The sequence below is a fragment of the Esox lucius genome, chromosome 10 (genome assembly GCF_011004845.1).
Source record: "Esox lucius isolate fEsoLuc1 chromosome 10, fEsoLuc1.pri, whole genome shotgun sequence".
Classification (NCBI taxonomy): Eukaryota; Metazoa; Chordata; class Actinopteri; order Esociformes; family Esocidae; genus Esox; species Esox lucius.
The window spans coordinates 13,309,923-13,323,889 of NC_047578.1; the positions used below are offsets into that span (position 1 = coordinate 13,309,923).

Sequence of the window (13,967 nt, forward strand, 5' to 3'; positions counted from 1 at the left end):
CTTAGATCATTTCTTACATGTTACAGAAAAGAGCATGAGTGAATCCTTGCAGTTATTGACTAACCAACTTTATTGTGGGGCTGGGAATCGTGATTACCTAGTAGGCATGCAGGTCACCAGTGGGGCTCAACTCCCGTTGGACATTTTCATATGACAAATTATTATTATACTCTAGTCTTGACAGGTCATACATATTCACATTTATCAACAGAAAAGGAATCGGGTCAAATAAGATGAATCATGGAAAACATCTGAGTTGAAGTGAGTTTTATTTGGTATTTAAAATTGTAAACTTGTTAATGAAAAGTAGATACAGATACCACAATTCCTATTAGAACCACAGAGCTAGAGTATGATCAGAAGATAAAGCGCTAAAGCAAATTATAACAGCTGGGATTCCATACAGCGGGTCTGTGATACACGTTAACGCTACATAAAAAATACATTCTAGGAAGCCTAAGATCATTTACCTTCAGTGAATTATTTTAGATAATGCAGATTTGCGTAGGGTATAGCCTCAACTCTTGACACAGGTCAGTCAGATTTGAGTAAACAAACACAGTTACGCCTTAACACTGTTTAATCTACTTTTCTAACATTTTCCCAATTCCAATTTACCACAATAACACTTACATTTCCTCTCGAGGACACTAAGAAGACAAACTTCCTGCAGGCCCATTCGTTTCTGATTGATATGAAAGATCTAAGCCTGGTTTCAGTCTCTGTTCCGCTACTCGACTTCACTCTTTGCCACTCCTGTCACATGCCACTGACAAGGGGTGGCAAGGAGTTGTTAATGTTAGCTAAATAGACTGTGCTCGTCAGGTGCTCAGACATGCACGGTCTCTCTCTTAAGACAAAACCACTCCCGACACCGATCCTCTCCCACCTACCACAAACAATCTCTCAAACGACGAAAACACAGAACCGTGGCTAACTATCGCAACGCACTACAGTGGAGTGCAGCACCGCAGGGTTCTCTGGTCTCCTCCTTCTCCCCCTCCTCTCCTTCTCCCCCTCCTCTCCTTCTCCCCATCCTCTCTCTGGCCCAGTTCAGGTAGAAGTCACTTTCACATGGACCTGCTCAGCCATCTGCCTGGCGCTGTAGAAGGACAGGCTGATGCCAACCGAGGCCAACGTCATGGCGATTTGGTTGGTGTATCCGTTCTGTGGCTGCAGCTGGACTTCACCCGAGACCTGTCTCTGGGGAACACACGCACACGCACACAATACAAATATAATCAGGGGCATCAGTACAGTACATACAGATCTATGTCATTCTATTACAATGCTTTTTCCAGATACAAAATAAATGTGGGTGCATAGCAATTTGGGTTGTATCCATGAGAATCATGCTTGATTATCACCATAGATAGACAAAGACATACACCTGGGGGAGTGTTCAAAATATTTTGTTTTGACAGTTATGAATTAACTGAAGAGATTAACCCAGTTCTCTGGAAAAGAGGGGGACTATGTTTCTAAGCCTCAAGCGGTACAGTTAGACCACAGGTGTGCAAATATTAGCTCATTTCTACCCCAAGGAACTTAGCTCTTAGTTTCTTTTTACCCAAATGTGTGTACAAACCGGGTTCAGTCATCCCAAGCGAGACAAACCGGGTTCAATCATCCCAAGCGAGACAAACCGGGTTCAGTCATCCCAAGCGAGACAAACCGGGTTCAGTCATCCCAAGCGAGACAAACCAGGTTCAGTCAGCCCATGCTAGACAAACCAGGTTCAGTCATCCCATGCTAGACAAACCTGGTTCAGTTATCTTATGCTAGACAAACCTGGTTCAGTTATCTTATGCTAGACAAACCTGGTTCAGTTATCTTATGCTAGACAAACCTGGTTCAGTTATCTTATGCTAGACAAACCTGGAGGAGACGGAAGTATCCAGGTGTCAGACGTCCCAGTCTGATGATCATGGCAGTTGGCAATTCTCAGAATAGTCCAACTGCCTGCAAAGAAATAAAGCACATCAAAGGCCAAAACACAGGCAGCCAAAGTCACAGAAAAAACATAATGTCACTTGACAACTGAGATGGATAAGAAAATAATAGTTCTACTTTTTACAGTCAAAGGTGAACCAGAATTATCTTGTAAAATAGTGTGGGGCAGTACAAACAGTTTAACATTTTATTCACACACTACCATAAGTTGCTCTGGATGAGTTAACTGAAAAGTCAAAAGTAATTATTTAATGACTCTATACTAAATAAGTTAAACGTTGAAAGGTAAATATAATTCTTGAAGGACAGTTCCTTCTTTCATGGCAAAATATATAATGAAAGCCTTAGTTCGGGAGGTATTTGTGGTGAATATGATAGTGACAAGTCCCAAAACGATGTTGAACATTATCAGCGCTGTAGGCCTTCAGTATGTGAGTTAAACATTGAATCCTAACACATATTTCGAACAGGGAACTGAACTCCTGGACGTCTATATAATACATTTTTAGAATATCACAAAATACAAACATTTTGCAAATTTGTACAGGAGTTGAACATTCAAGAAACAATATGTCCAAAAAGTACACCAATTCTGCCAATAAACCTTTTAATGTTCCACTGTCCTGCTATTTAGAATGGTGCCCTAGTTCAAAAACAGAAATAAATCAGTTAGTCCTACATTGCAGAAACACATGGTCCACTGGAGCTTTTAAAGGATGAAGTCAAGCAAACTATTAGTCATGATGACCGTTAAGCAGCAATATCTATGCAATAAGACCAGTAAAACAATTGAGTGACACCTACCGAAAATCTAAAATGTTGGAGATAACCAAGATATCACCTCACTGTGTAGATTTGACAACCTAGGGAGAGAGCGCAGTTATCCAGGACAGAACCGCATCCAAAGAAATCATGGTAATTCTCCAATCCCAGACACCATCCGAAACACCAGAACGCCCTGAAAACACAGTGGAAGCCTGTGATACTGAGGAAGATCCTGTGTGCCCCTGGCCTTTTGTACCCCTCAGTCCCATCCAATGGACTCGCTCTGGCTGAAAACACAGATACACAGTCTAGCGCAAACACCCATATGCATGCACTACATAAAAGCTTCGGCCTGTCGGATACGGTCCTGTCATCCACTCAAAAAGAATGCCAGGACATGAGAGGGGAGAGTGCTTCTGTGGGGAACAGTCCACGCTTGAAGGAACATGTGTTAATGTGCTGCAGTGGTTTATGTAATATGGAGTCCTGAGGCACTACCCAAAACAGGTCCCAATCCAGTAAGAAAAGGACAGCATCATAGCCTTTATAGATCTGTCAGAAAGTCATTTTAATGAGGACTGATCATGACAACATGTCATTACATTACATTCTGTATTGACTCTCTGGTGGCTATTATGATGTTATCGAAGACATTTTCTGTTTATATGATGTCACATACAGAGGTCTCTATGGGGCCCTTTCAGTTAATAGACAGTTCTGTAACAGGAATTTTGCTTTATTGCATGACCACTTTAATCCTTTACAAGTACCATGACATTTAGAAAAATGACATTTTGAGAGAAAAAACTTCCTTGAACACATCTATTATTGGAGTGCCCATTTCCAAATCAAGGAACGTGTCACCTCCCCCATATTTACCTGATACTGGCCTTGTTGAGCCTGGGTCGTATTGTACCCTTTGTTCATAGTCTGCAGAAAAAAAACATATTTGGCACATTTAGTGTGGCCACAACAAGACCAGTCAATTCAGTGGGGGATGGGAAGGTAGACTACAAGACACTGATTGTGTGCTCATGAATCACTTCGTCCATCCATCTGTGCATTCAGTAAGCTGAATTATCGCCAACAGCAGATTCTGGTACCACACTGGTAATATGTACCTTGAAACTGACATTGCAACACCAACTGACATGCACAAGGCTTAGAAACTAAAAGACTGGAAACCAGGTCCTTCACGAAGCCATTTTGCAGAATATGACTAGTAATGGACACAAACTTTGAGTAGAGTTTTTCTGCAGCCTCTTTCCTGAATCAATTTTCTTTCTTCTTGGTATTCTGATATGAAGACAGTGAAATCTAATAATCAAGTAAATATATATATAAAAAAAGAGTGTTTGTCTAGATAAATAGAGGTTTGCTAACATAAACTAAAAAATAAAAATGTACTTACCACCAAATCAGTACTTTAACTGATGTGTTCAAACTATTGAATAAGAAATGACCTCACAGCTCAAAGCACACCACAGTTTAATGTACAGTATCCATGACAACACAATGAAAAACATTTTATACCCCGGGTCACAATGAAAAACATTTTATACCCCGGGTCACAATGAAAAACATTTTATACCCCGGGTCACAATGAAAGACATTTTATACCCCGGGTCACAATGAAAGACATTTTATACCCCGGGTCACAATGAAAAACATTTTATACCCCGGGTCACAATGAACTGAAGTCTAAAACAGTTGTTAACTGTTCCAATCCATTATTACACCCAGAATTAAATATTCATACATTTTAAAACTATTCTGTCATAGATAAATGTGAAAACAACATTACAGTGCTGTTTAAATAATTGTATATGCCTATAGCATAAACATACAGTATATATTACAATCTATACCTATTAGTGTAACTTTGATTGTTCAAGCTGGATTGTTTAATTCTTGTCCTTGTTTTCAATCTTAATCTAACACCCCACATAGTATATAGTGGACATGTAGTTAATAAACACTGAAGTAAGCCAGAGGGGGTATTTATTTGACTGAGACAATCTTGAAATACTCTGGGTCCTGAGTGACAGGGGGGGGTTTGCTCAGGGCTCCCCCGTGGATGGGCACTCGCTCTAGGGCCAGCTCAGTGTTGGCCAGGGGCCCTCCGGTCAGCTTGGCTGGGGTACTCTCCACAGTCAACACCCGCCCACAGAATGTCTGAAACAACACCCACCCACACACACACAAACACACACATACAAACAGGACAATTGTAAGATGTACAATCTAAGCCCCAGAGAAATCATGGAAATTGGGCTGTCTTGTCCATAAAATGATAATACACTTGGTCCTGTTATCAACAATATACCACAGCACGGTATCTGCATGACAATCACATACTGTAGTTTGTAAGCCAGGGATCTGTGTGGGATGGAATATAGCTTCCCCATGCTTTGGTTTTGGTCTGGACATGTTAATGGAGTTCTCCTGGCGCTGCTTTGTCTCCTGAGATAGAAAGCGATGAAGTAATCAATCTCAGTCTTCTCCAAAAACAATTATTCAAACTGTGGCTAATAGCTAGAGTCAGATATAGGCTAACCTTTAAAATCTTGTAGTTTGAGGTCTTTGCCACAAAATTCTCCCATGACTGGGCTGTAAGCTCCTGCTGTTTCCAGTAGGAACTTATCTGCAGAACGCAGAAACAAACAATAATTTAGCATACTTGTATTTTGTTAGACTCGTGACAGACATTGGTGTCATTTGACCAATCACACACACCTCTGTGTACATGTGTTTCTCCTCATTGGCGTCCTCTTTCTCCTGTTCTTCCAACATGCTGCTTTGCTCTGCTATGACTCTCCTAGCTGTGTCCTCGGTCAACTTGGCAATGGCACCCAGGGCCTCTTTGTCAGGGGTGACTGGTCTCACTTCCTCCTGGGACAACTCTCTGGTGATCTCATCCCACACCTCGCCCACCTCCAGAGACAGAGTTCACTCACCATTTAAACACTTTTTTTGTAATTTAATAACTACAAAAAGTACCCATTCAAACTGACCAGAGAATGTTTTCTTACCAATAATTTTTTTCCCTCCCTCTCTTCCAGTTCTCTGTTCTATCTTTTGTCATTTCTGGTGTGTGATCAACCTGTTATAAGTTTACATTTTAGGATAACTTTAAAGCTTTTGGTCTAGTGGTAATGCGTCCCGGTCTCCATGGACGGAAATCAGGGTTCAATGCATGACCTCATCCTCATGACTCCCATCTCTCTGTACCTCTATAACCAATTAGCTATCTCAAACACCACAAACACAAAAATTCCTTAAAGAACTATAACTCAAAAATCTAAGAAACAAAGTTCACCTTAAAGTCTAGATATCTGGTCACGATGCTAAGAGTGATATAATCCTCCGTTGACAATCCAGATAGGCTTTCAAAACCTAGAATCACAAGTGTTCATTCAGACAGTGTTATTAACACTTCCAAATGTCAAACCTAGTTTTTCAGTACAACTTGCAAAATAAACACGTTTGTAAACATTTTAGACCGAAATCCATCATTCCATGAAAACAAACATTTGTTTTTGCCCCGTACCAAGTTTACAGAAGACAGAGTAAATCTTAGAGCGCAGATTCTCAGACACATCCATTATTGAAGCACTCGGTCTGTCAGCAGACAGCGACACCAGGGCATCATCATCCTCTTGGTAATAACACAAAATGGGCTTCTTTGGATCTAGTCATGAAGTATAAAAGTTATACATTTTAAATGAGTTAAAAAGGGTTCAAATCATTGTTTTAGAAATAGCATGTTTCTTTAGGTTTTTAAACAAGCAACAATGTTAAAAACTATTCGCCTCACTGCAAAGCATTTCTGCTGTCACTGTGTGATTGTCAACAGCAATAAACTCACTTAAGGGATGCCATTGACCCACCTGCGATCCTTCCATAGGGGTCTCTTCTCACCCCCATCTCTGCCTCCTCCTGTCTCCAGAGTTGTAGGAGGAGCGCTGGGGTGGTCACGCTGTTCGGGCCCTTCCAGGCCATGACGTGAGACATTGTCTTGGGGTTATCACACAGCTCCAACAGGGTGCCAAGCACAACGCAGTGCATGTTTCTAGGGCTTGACTGCATGATAGACAGGTCCAGAAGTCAGTGTAGTGCTTGTGAAGTACAACCCTGTTTCCAAAAATGTTGGGACACCGAGTAAAATGGGAAAAAAACTGAATGCAAAGATGTGCAAATCATTTAAACTCTAAATTCAATAGCAGAAAGCAACATATTTTATCAGTTTAGCTGGACAATGCCAAACCATATTCTGCACGCATTACAACAGCATGGCTCCGTAGTAAAAGAGTCCGGATGCTAAACTGGCCTGCCTGCAGTCCAGACCTGTCACCCATTGAAAATATGAGGCGCATTATGATACGAAGAATACAACAAAGGAGACCCCAAACTGTTGAGTAACTGAAATCGTATAACAAGCAAGAATGGGAAATGGGAAAACATTTCACTTTCAAAACTACAGCAATTGGTCTCCTCATGCTTACAGAGTGTTGTTAAAAGAAGAGGAGATGCAACACAGTAAAAAAGATGCCCGTCCCAACTTTTTTGAAATGTGTGGCTGGCACCTAATTCAAAATAGGCATGTCTTTTTCCAAAAACAAAATTTCTCTGGTTCAACATTTGATATGTTGTCTTTGTATCATTTTCAAATAAATATACTGTATGGATGAAATGATTTGCACATTCTGTTTTTATTTGCATTTTACGCAGCGTCCCAACTTATTTGGAAACAGAGTTGTACTTCATCTAACTTAATTAAAGGTGGTTTGTTGAAGAAGAAAAAAAAACATACATTAAGTAAGTCAAGCAGAAGGAAAGCACCTTCCTTTTCCAAAAACATATCTTCTGTGGTATAGCATCCAACGATACAGGACCTGCAGTAAAAGAACAGCTCACAAATGAGAAAATACAATACTCACACAAGCCTGCCTTATGGTTTGGACTCCCATAGGGCCCAGAGCATAAATCTAGTCATGCACTGCTGTAAGTCACTCTGGGTAGATTTAACTTTTACCCTGTTTTTCTGCCCAATTTCATGATATCCAATTTGCAATTACAGCTCTGCTGCATTGCAACAACTCCCAGTGGACTCAGGACAGTCGAAACTGAGTGTAACCATGCTTCTTAACCAGGACGTTAAGACTGCAATCCTTATGCGCCAAAGGGTAGGCATTCTCCACCTTTGAGCTCATATGAGATTATGTCGCTACAATGCAACAAGGCATTAAGGATTTCTAACCCCACAAACCCAGACTGCAGGCCAATTGCCCTGCTGTCTATGGCCCCCTCCCCAGGTTAATAACCAACTAGGTTTTTAAACTAAAATTGAAATCTAAGAAGGAAACTCTATTAATTTATCTGACCAGACACAATCCACTGTGGAGAGAATTAGTTTGTTGTGTCCCAGGCCACTGTTGAACTTCTCTGGACTCATCTTGAGGAAATGAACTGCCATCTTCACTCCTTCAGCTCCAAACAGTTCCTGAGGCATACAATAGTGCGTCACACATTGTTTTTAAATGTATATATAAAGAAAGCAGAACAATCTAAGCTCTGTTAAGTTTCCCACTGATATTAGAAATGAGTGAACGAGAAACACAAATTTCAGCAATATCCACTCTGAACATGTTGTTATCAAGGTTCTTCCTCTTTTGACCTTTCTATGTTGATTGTTCTCGCAGAGCGCTGACAGGATCAGCTGAATATCAACCATGATCTCCAAGGTGAAAACATCTTCCTCTTCAGGAGTCCCATCCATTTGCATTATGATCCCTGAGGAAGTTATGGTCAACATCATGGACAGGACAAATGTTCAGAGAAAATTCCCTTTCATGGGGTTTCTAAAGCTTGCATTTAGAATCCAAGTTTAAATTACAGTGTTTCTATAGTAGTGTGTGGGGGGGGTTCATTCTGTAGGAAGGTTGTTGTTATATTTTTAATAATTTTCAACATAGATGTAATATTCCAAAAGTGTAGGTTCTGTCTGTCATTACCTAGAAGCTGGCTGATGGCTCCTTGATCAAAGAGGTCCTGGTTAATAGCTTTGTTTCCTAGGGACGTCATGGATCTCAGCAGCCTAACACAGTAACGCATCTGAGCCTTCTTACTGCCCCTTCCCCCAGTGCCATGGAAACTATGGCCCTGTCCAAAGTAGGAATCTGTTTGGCCAAAACAATAAGGCAGTGGTTGTCAGACCTTTTTGGGGCCAGGACTTATTTTGTGATAGCAAATTCATCAGTGACATAATCAGAACCCTACTCAAGAGAGATCTTTAAAAAAAAAGTAGTTTTACAAGTACCTTGGCAGTGAATGGCACAATGTAGTCCCGGGCTCAATGAAAGATTATTTGCCAGGTATTGTACTGTATGCTTTACAAGACATGAAAGTGTAACAACCAAATGTGTAAGAAACCTCTTTCCTCGCCTTGCTCAGTGCACCATTCCAGCAGCAGCAGTAAGCTGGTGTTTCCCTGACAGGTCATGTAGTCCTCTACCATCAGTGGAGCCAGGGTGGCCAAAGTGGCTAGAGCCTGCAGCTGCAGCGCTTCCTGCTGGACGGAGGTCCAACTGCCTGGCCCTGACTGGCCTGGAGGCAGAGCAGCAGTGGGCTTCACCAGATGTAGCAGGGCCAGGACAACACGGCCCTCTTTAAACAGCTGGGAGACATGAACATCACATACAATGTTCTAATTTATCCTTCATTAAAAAGTACATGGTCAGAAAGTATGAATAATGTCTGTACTTAGGGAGATTGTAAATCAGGCATGGGCAAGCTAAGGCCCACCCCATCTAACCTGCGATAGGTGATTAAATAGTTTTGAGGGGAAGAAAAACATAACTCACCAGCCCATTCTTCTGAATCAGAATTGTAATTATTTAGACATAATAATGATCCTACTGTACACTTTTTAATTATTGCCCTTTTCTGGCCAGCAAATCATTTATGATTAACAAATAAAACAAATATGTCCCTCCATCTAATTTCTAAATCCTGATGTGGCCGACGAGCCAAAAACATTTGCCCTACCCTGTTGTAAATGATAAGTAAAAATCTCACTTACTTGTAGAGCAGACAAGTCTTTTGACATGACAACAACCAGATTTAAAAGCAAAGTCTTCATTTCAAAATCTTCATTGTTGTAGGACAACTTGAGGTTGCGGACTAATGGGTTGTGACTTTTAACTAAGATTAAAAAATAGTATCAAACAATACAAAAACAGTTAAAGATCAATTAATCTCATTTAAAATCAAACAAAACAGAATTGTATAATAATAAAGAAGAAGAAAGAAAAGAGGCTTACGTTCTGGAAATGTAATGTAAAGAATGAGCTGCTTGCCAAGGAAACGTTCCTGTTAACGAGGACATATACTGATGAGAAGAATATATTAACAACGTTAATGTACAACACGTGTCAGGCACGGTGGATTGCATTATTGTGGTGTATGTAACGCCTTTCCTTAGACGACACTTACAATGAGTGGTGATTTGGAGTATTCTGCTATGAGGGTAATGATCACAAGCAGGTCATTCCTGAGCTGAAGATCATAATGTCGAACAGCATTCAACAGCTGGTACAAAAAGGCCTCTTTCAGAGCCCTATGTTTGAAACAAGTAATAATCTAATCATTCACTTCTCTTCAAATACTGCACATTTTCTGCTTGGCTGAAAACACTTCCGCAAGTTGAGTACTGTTTATTGCACTCAGTCACAGAGAATGTGACAAAGTAATTGAATGTTTATAATAGACTGTGGGTAAAACCACATACATAATACAGTCCAAGTTGCTGAGTTGTGTTATGACCTCTTCTTTGGAACCTCTCTCCAGCAAGTTCCAGATGATCTCAGATGAACGGAACAGGATTTGACCTGATGGGTCTGGCTCATTCATATGAAAACAGACCTGCTGTGCGCCCTGTGCCTTTAACATTAGGCTACAATTCACATCTGGAAACAAGACAAATGTGATTGTAAGTTGAGTTTAAATGAATAAAAATAACCTCTTGCCATTGGCAAAGGTAAACTGTAAGTAAAACATTATTTATATATTATCTCAATACCTAATTATCTCAATACTTAATTCATCCAATAAAGGACAAAGCTTCAAGAATGAAAAAAGGCTGTAAGTTGTAAAGGGAAGCCCATTTGTTTAGTAGAAACATTATTATCGGCATAGTCAACAGCAGCTTTGAAATACATATTTTTGTACCGAGCAATCATTTGATCAATATTTCAATGTTTAGTGATATTAGTGATATAAAATGTAAGCTAACATGTCATTAATCAGTATTTCAGTGGAAATATTAATATTTTCAGCTAGTTGGATAGTGATGTAGCTAAAAAATAGGACCCCCTATTATTGGCCACCGTCCACAATTATCGGTCACCTTAAAATTTTGTTCAATTACGTTGTATTTACTTTTCAATTTTCTCACCAATGACAGATCATAGTCTTCTCTTAAGTGTTTACTAGAAAGTTTTAGCTCCCCTTTATGCCTTCTGATAAAGATAACAAAAAGACTCATTACTTCGACATTACATGATGTCTGGTCTGTTGTGGAAGACGAATTTCAGGATGTCTAAAACTATTTACATACATGAAATTTTTAAAATCCCATACATCTCAATAAGAAATGGTGGTGTGCTAGCTAAAAAGAGTATACCTAATAGCAAAACGTACTGCTGTTTTCCATTTCCATTTTGAACTTTCGTTCTCCAACCACTAGATATGGCTGATAATAGGAAGACATTAGCTGAAAGGTGTAAAGGAGTACCAAAAGGAATAAGTTCTCTTGTAGTAAGTAGTAAGTTACCATTCGGGACTCATACAAAAACCAATTCACCAATCCTTTATGGAAATTAATGTTTGAATAGCTGATTTTCTTTTACCAGAGGAGCTGGAGAGGATCTGAAGAGTGTGCAGAACCTGGAGCTTGACAGCATGCTGGTGCTCCAGGAGGGCCATGGACAGGACCAGAGTCTCAGCCAGTCCACTCTGCTCCAGCAGCTGCACTCTGTAGCCTGGGCTAGTAGCGTGGAGTCCTGATGAGGGATATAATGCAAAAGCAAAGATTCTGCTTATTTAGTTGTGGTACAGTAGCTGGTGCACATTAATACTGCACAATATAAAATACTGTTTCCTGTCTTAACACAAAAACAACCACAACATCCATCAGAAATTGCTGACTCATTGAATATTTCGAGAATCTGTCGGTGAGCAAAGTGAGACTCAGCGGCAGGCCTTGAAAGACTGTACCTACCACCCACACTGTGTTTGGGTGTCTCAGATCTGTAGAAGGATATAATGGAGTGGCAGATTTGGTTTCTCACTTCGGCATCTGGCACTCTCATCAGGAAGCCTGCAAACAGAAAATAAATGAGCAGGAACTTCTGGATGACCATGACTGCTTGTATACATTCTTCATCATTGCCTGCATTACATACCCAGCTGAGAGATTGATTCTTTGACAGACTGTGCATAGTTCACTTCATCAGAGGTCTTCTCCTTTAGAAAAGGGAGCCTAAAAAGAAATATAATACACAAATGCTGAAATAAAATCAACAATTTGTATGTTTGTCTTATTGCTTGAATAATCATTAATGAGCGTTTGGGATTCTTACCTGAAAATATTCAGTAAGTTACATAGCACTGAAGTATATTCAGGGTGATCTTTGGACTTCTCAGCAACAAGATTTAAAATCTTAAAAATATCAGCCAGCTCTTTCAAAAGCTTGACAAATAAATTTTAAGGACAATCTAAGCATGCAAAAAAGTAGACTGCCATTTGTGGAATTGGTGACAGGAGATATAAATAATAATAATGCTGTGCAAACATACTCCACGGAGACCAGTAATGTGTCATAACTATTAGTTTTCCAGGGCAAGAAAAATGCTGAACTAAAAATAAACGTTCTCTTAATTGGAATCTAGGGAGTTCAACTTCATTTACTTTGGCTAACAACATGGCCTATATATTTCAAAAACAGAATTAGAGGATAAGATTCTGAAGAGTTTACACCATGGGATAATTAGTTTAGAACAAGACAAAAATCTATCCACAAGCACTTTTAATTGAAGTCAGGAAAGGATACAAATCCGTTTTGACATCTCTTCACTACTTTCTTCAACACAAAAATGTGTCTCTCTTTCATAGTACTCTGAGAAAGAGAAAGAAATGTTTGATTTGATTTGGATTTATATTATACTAGTAACTAGTTTATTGTGAGCTAGTTAAATTATGTTATCGAGTATTTTATCACTTACTGTTAAAGGATCCTCAATAAGATGTATCACGCGACTAAGCTCAATAGGTTTGGTAAGAACCTGAAAAGGCACATAATCAATTTGATACATTTACATTAATAAAAACCCCAAGTAAAATGCTTAATTAAAATGCATGATCAAATATTAAAAACATATATCCTTGTAAATAATCTGTGTAAATATTATATAATACATTTTATTTAGCTACCTCCTGTTTTTCTTGTTCATCATTGTATTTTGTTAAATGTTTGATCATTGGGATCGCTGGTCTTTTTCGATGCACATTGGCTTTAGATCCAGTTGAAGTTTTCAGGTATCTTTTAGTCATTGCAGCCTCCGATGAGAGCATTGCAAACGCATTTGTACAAAAAGATCCCTTTACAGACTTTCGCTTGTACTGAAGATTTGCAGTAAGTTATAAATGACGTTACATTAAAGAAATAAATTAAATCGTATGGTTCTCAGTCTCCCCAAATCACCGGCTGTTTGCTTCGGACTTACCCATCCACGTACGCGTGAATCCGTTACTATGGTTATTTGACTACTACAACGGCAAGAAGAAGAATCCAAAAAGAACAGAGTAATAAAAAAACTGCAATTCGCTACTAACCCGTAGTAACACACCGGAAGTGTTTCTTTTTTGTGACAGCCATAGAGATGCGAGGAAGATTTATTTTCCCTGGCGCCAGTAATACAGTTTGATTATTGAAAATCAACTTGTCTAACGTTCCTTACGAAAAAAATAGGTCAGGAAGTGATATGCCCATGAATTTTGTTACATAAACATTTCAAATACATTATGGTAGTTGTCATTCCCGTGCATAGTTAATAAAGATTTAGAATTGCCTTCTGGACCCAGTCAACGATTCCCTGTGCATTTTGCATACGACTCAGATCTACCATATTTTGGGATGAAACGCAACTCACACAGGCGCTAGCCCAGTATTGGAAGCCAACCTGGATAT

At 39.5% G+C, this 13,967-nt stretch overlaps 1 protein-coding gene and 1 long non-coding RNA gene across 2 annotated transcripts; both read right to left on the minus strand.

Moving 5' to 3' along the window:
- Positions 1–252: 252 nt before the first annotated feature.
- Positions 253–3,094, minus strand: LOC105012564. Its single transcript, XR_828166.5, has 3 exons — positions 2,758–3,094; positions 1,879–1,962; positions 253–1,203 (listed from the first exon to the last, which is right to left on the minus strand). It is a non-coding gene; the product is annotated as an uncharacterized LOC105012564 (long non-coding RNA).
- A 1,095-nt stretch (positions 3,095–4,189) lies between these two features.
- LOC105012618 (cilia- and flagella-associated protein 69) lies at positions 4,190–13,518 on the minus strand. Its single transcript, XM_020050049.3, has 23 exons — positions 13,211–13,518; positions 13,003–13,062; positions 12,831–12,896; positions 12,360–12,469; positions 12,183–12,259; positions 11,999–12,097; positions 11,628–11,780; positions 10,508–10,685; positions 10,213–10,336; positions 10,041–10,089; positions 9,800–9,921; positions 9,163–9,394; positions 8,733–8,897; positions 8,396–8,511; positions 8,103–8,221; positions 7,532–7,613; positions 6,609–6,801; positions 6,269–6,409; positions 6,038–6,114; positions 5,455–5,652; positions 5,276–5,362; positions 5,077–5,181; positions 4,190–4,893 (listed from the first exon to the last, which is right to left on the minus strand). The coding sequence occupies exons 1-23, from the start codon at positions 13,349–13,351 to the stop codon at positions 4,720–4,722; spliced, it is 2,868 nt and encodes a 955-aa protein (XP_019905608.1). The 5' UTR covers positions 13,352–13,518; the 3' UTR covers positions 4,190–4,719.
- Between the last annotated feature and the right edge of the window lie 449 nt (positions 13,519–13,967).

What these genes read in the sequence shown, in the direction of transcription:
- LOC105012618 (XM_020050049.3), bottom strand. Translation starts at nt 13,351, where the DNA reads ATGCTCTCATCGGAGGCTGCAATGACTAAAAGATACCTGAAAACTTCA. An exon ending in CTCTGTCTTCTGTAAACTTG is followed by an intron (nt 6,115 to 6,268) that starts GTACGGGGCAAA and finishes TTGTGATTCTAG; the next exon opens with GTTTTGAAAGCCTATCTGGA. An exon ending in TCCCTGGCTTACAAACTACA is followed by an intron (nt 4,894 to 5,076) that starts GTATGTGATTGT and finishes GTGTTGTTTCAG; the next exon opens with ACATTCTGTGGGCGGGTGTT.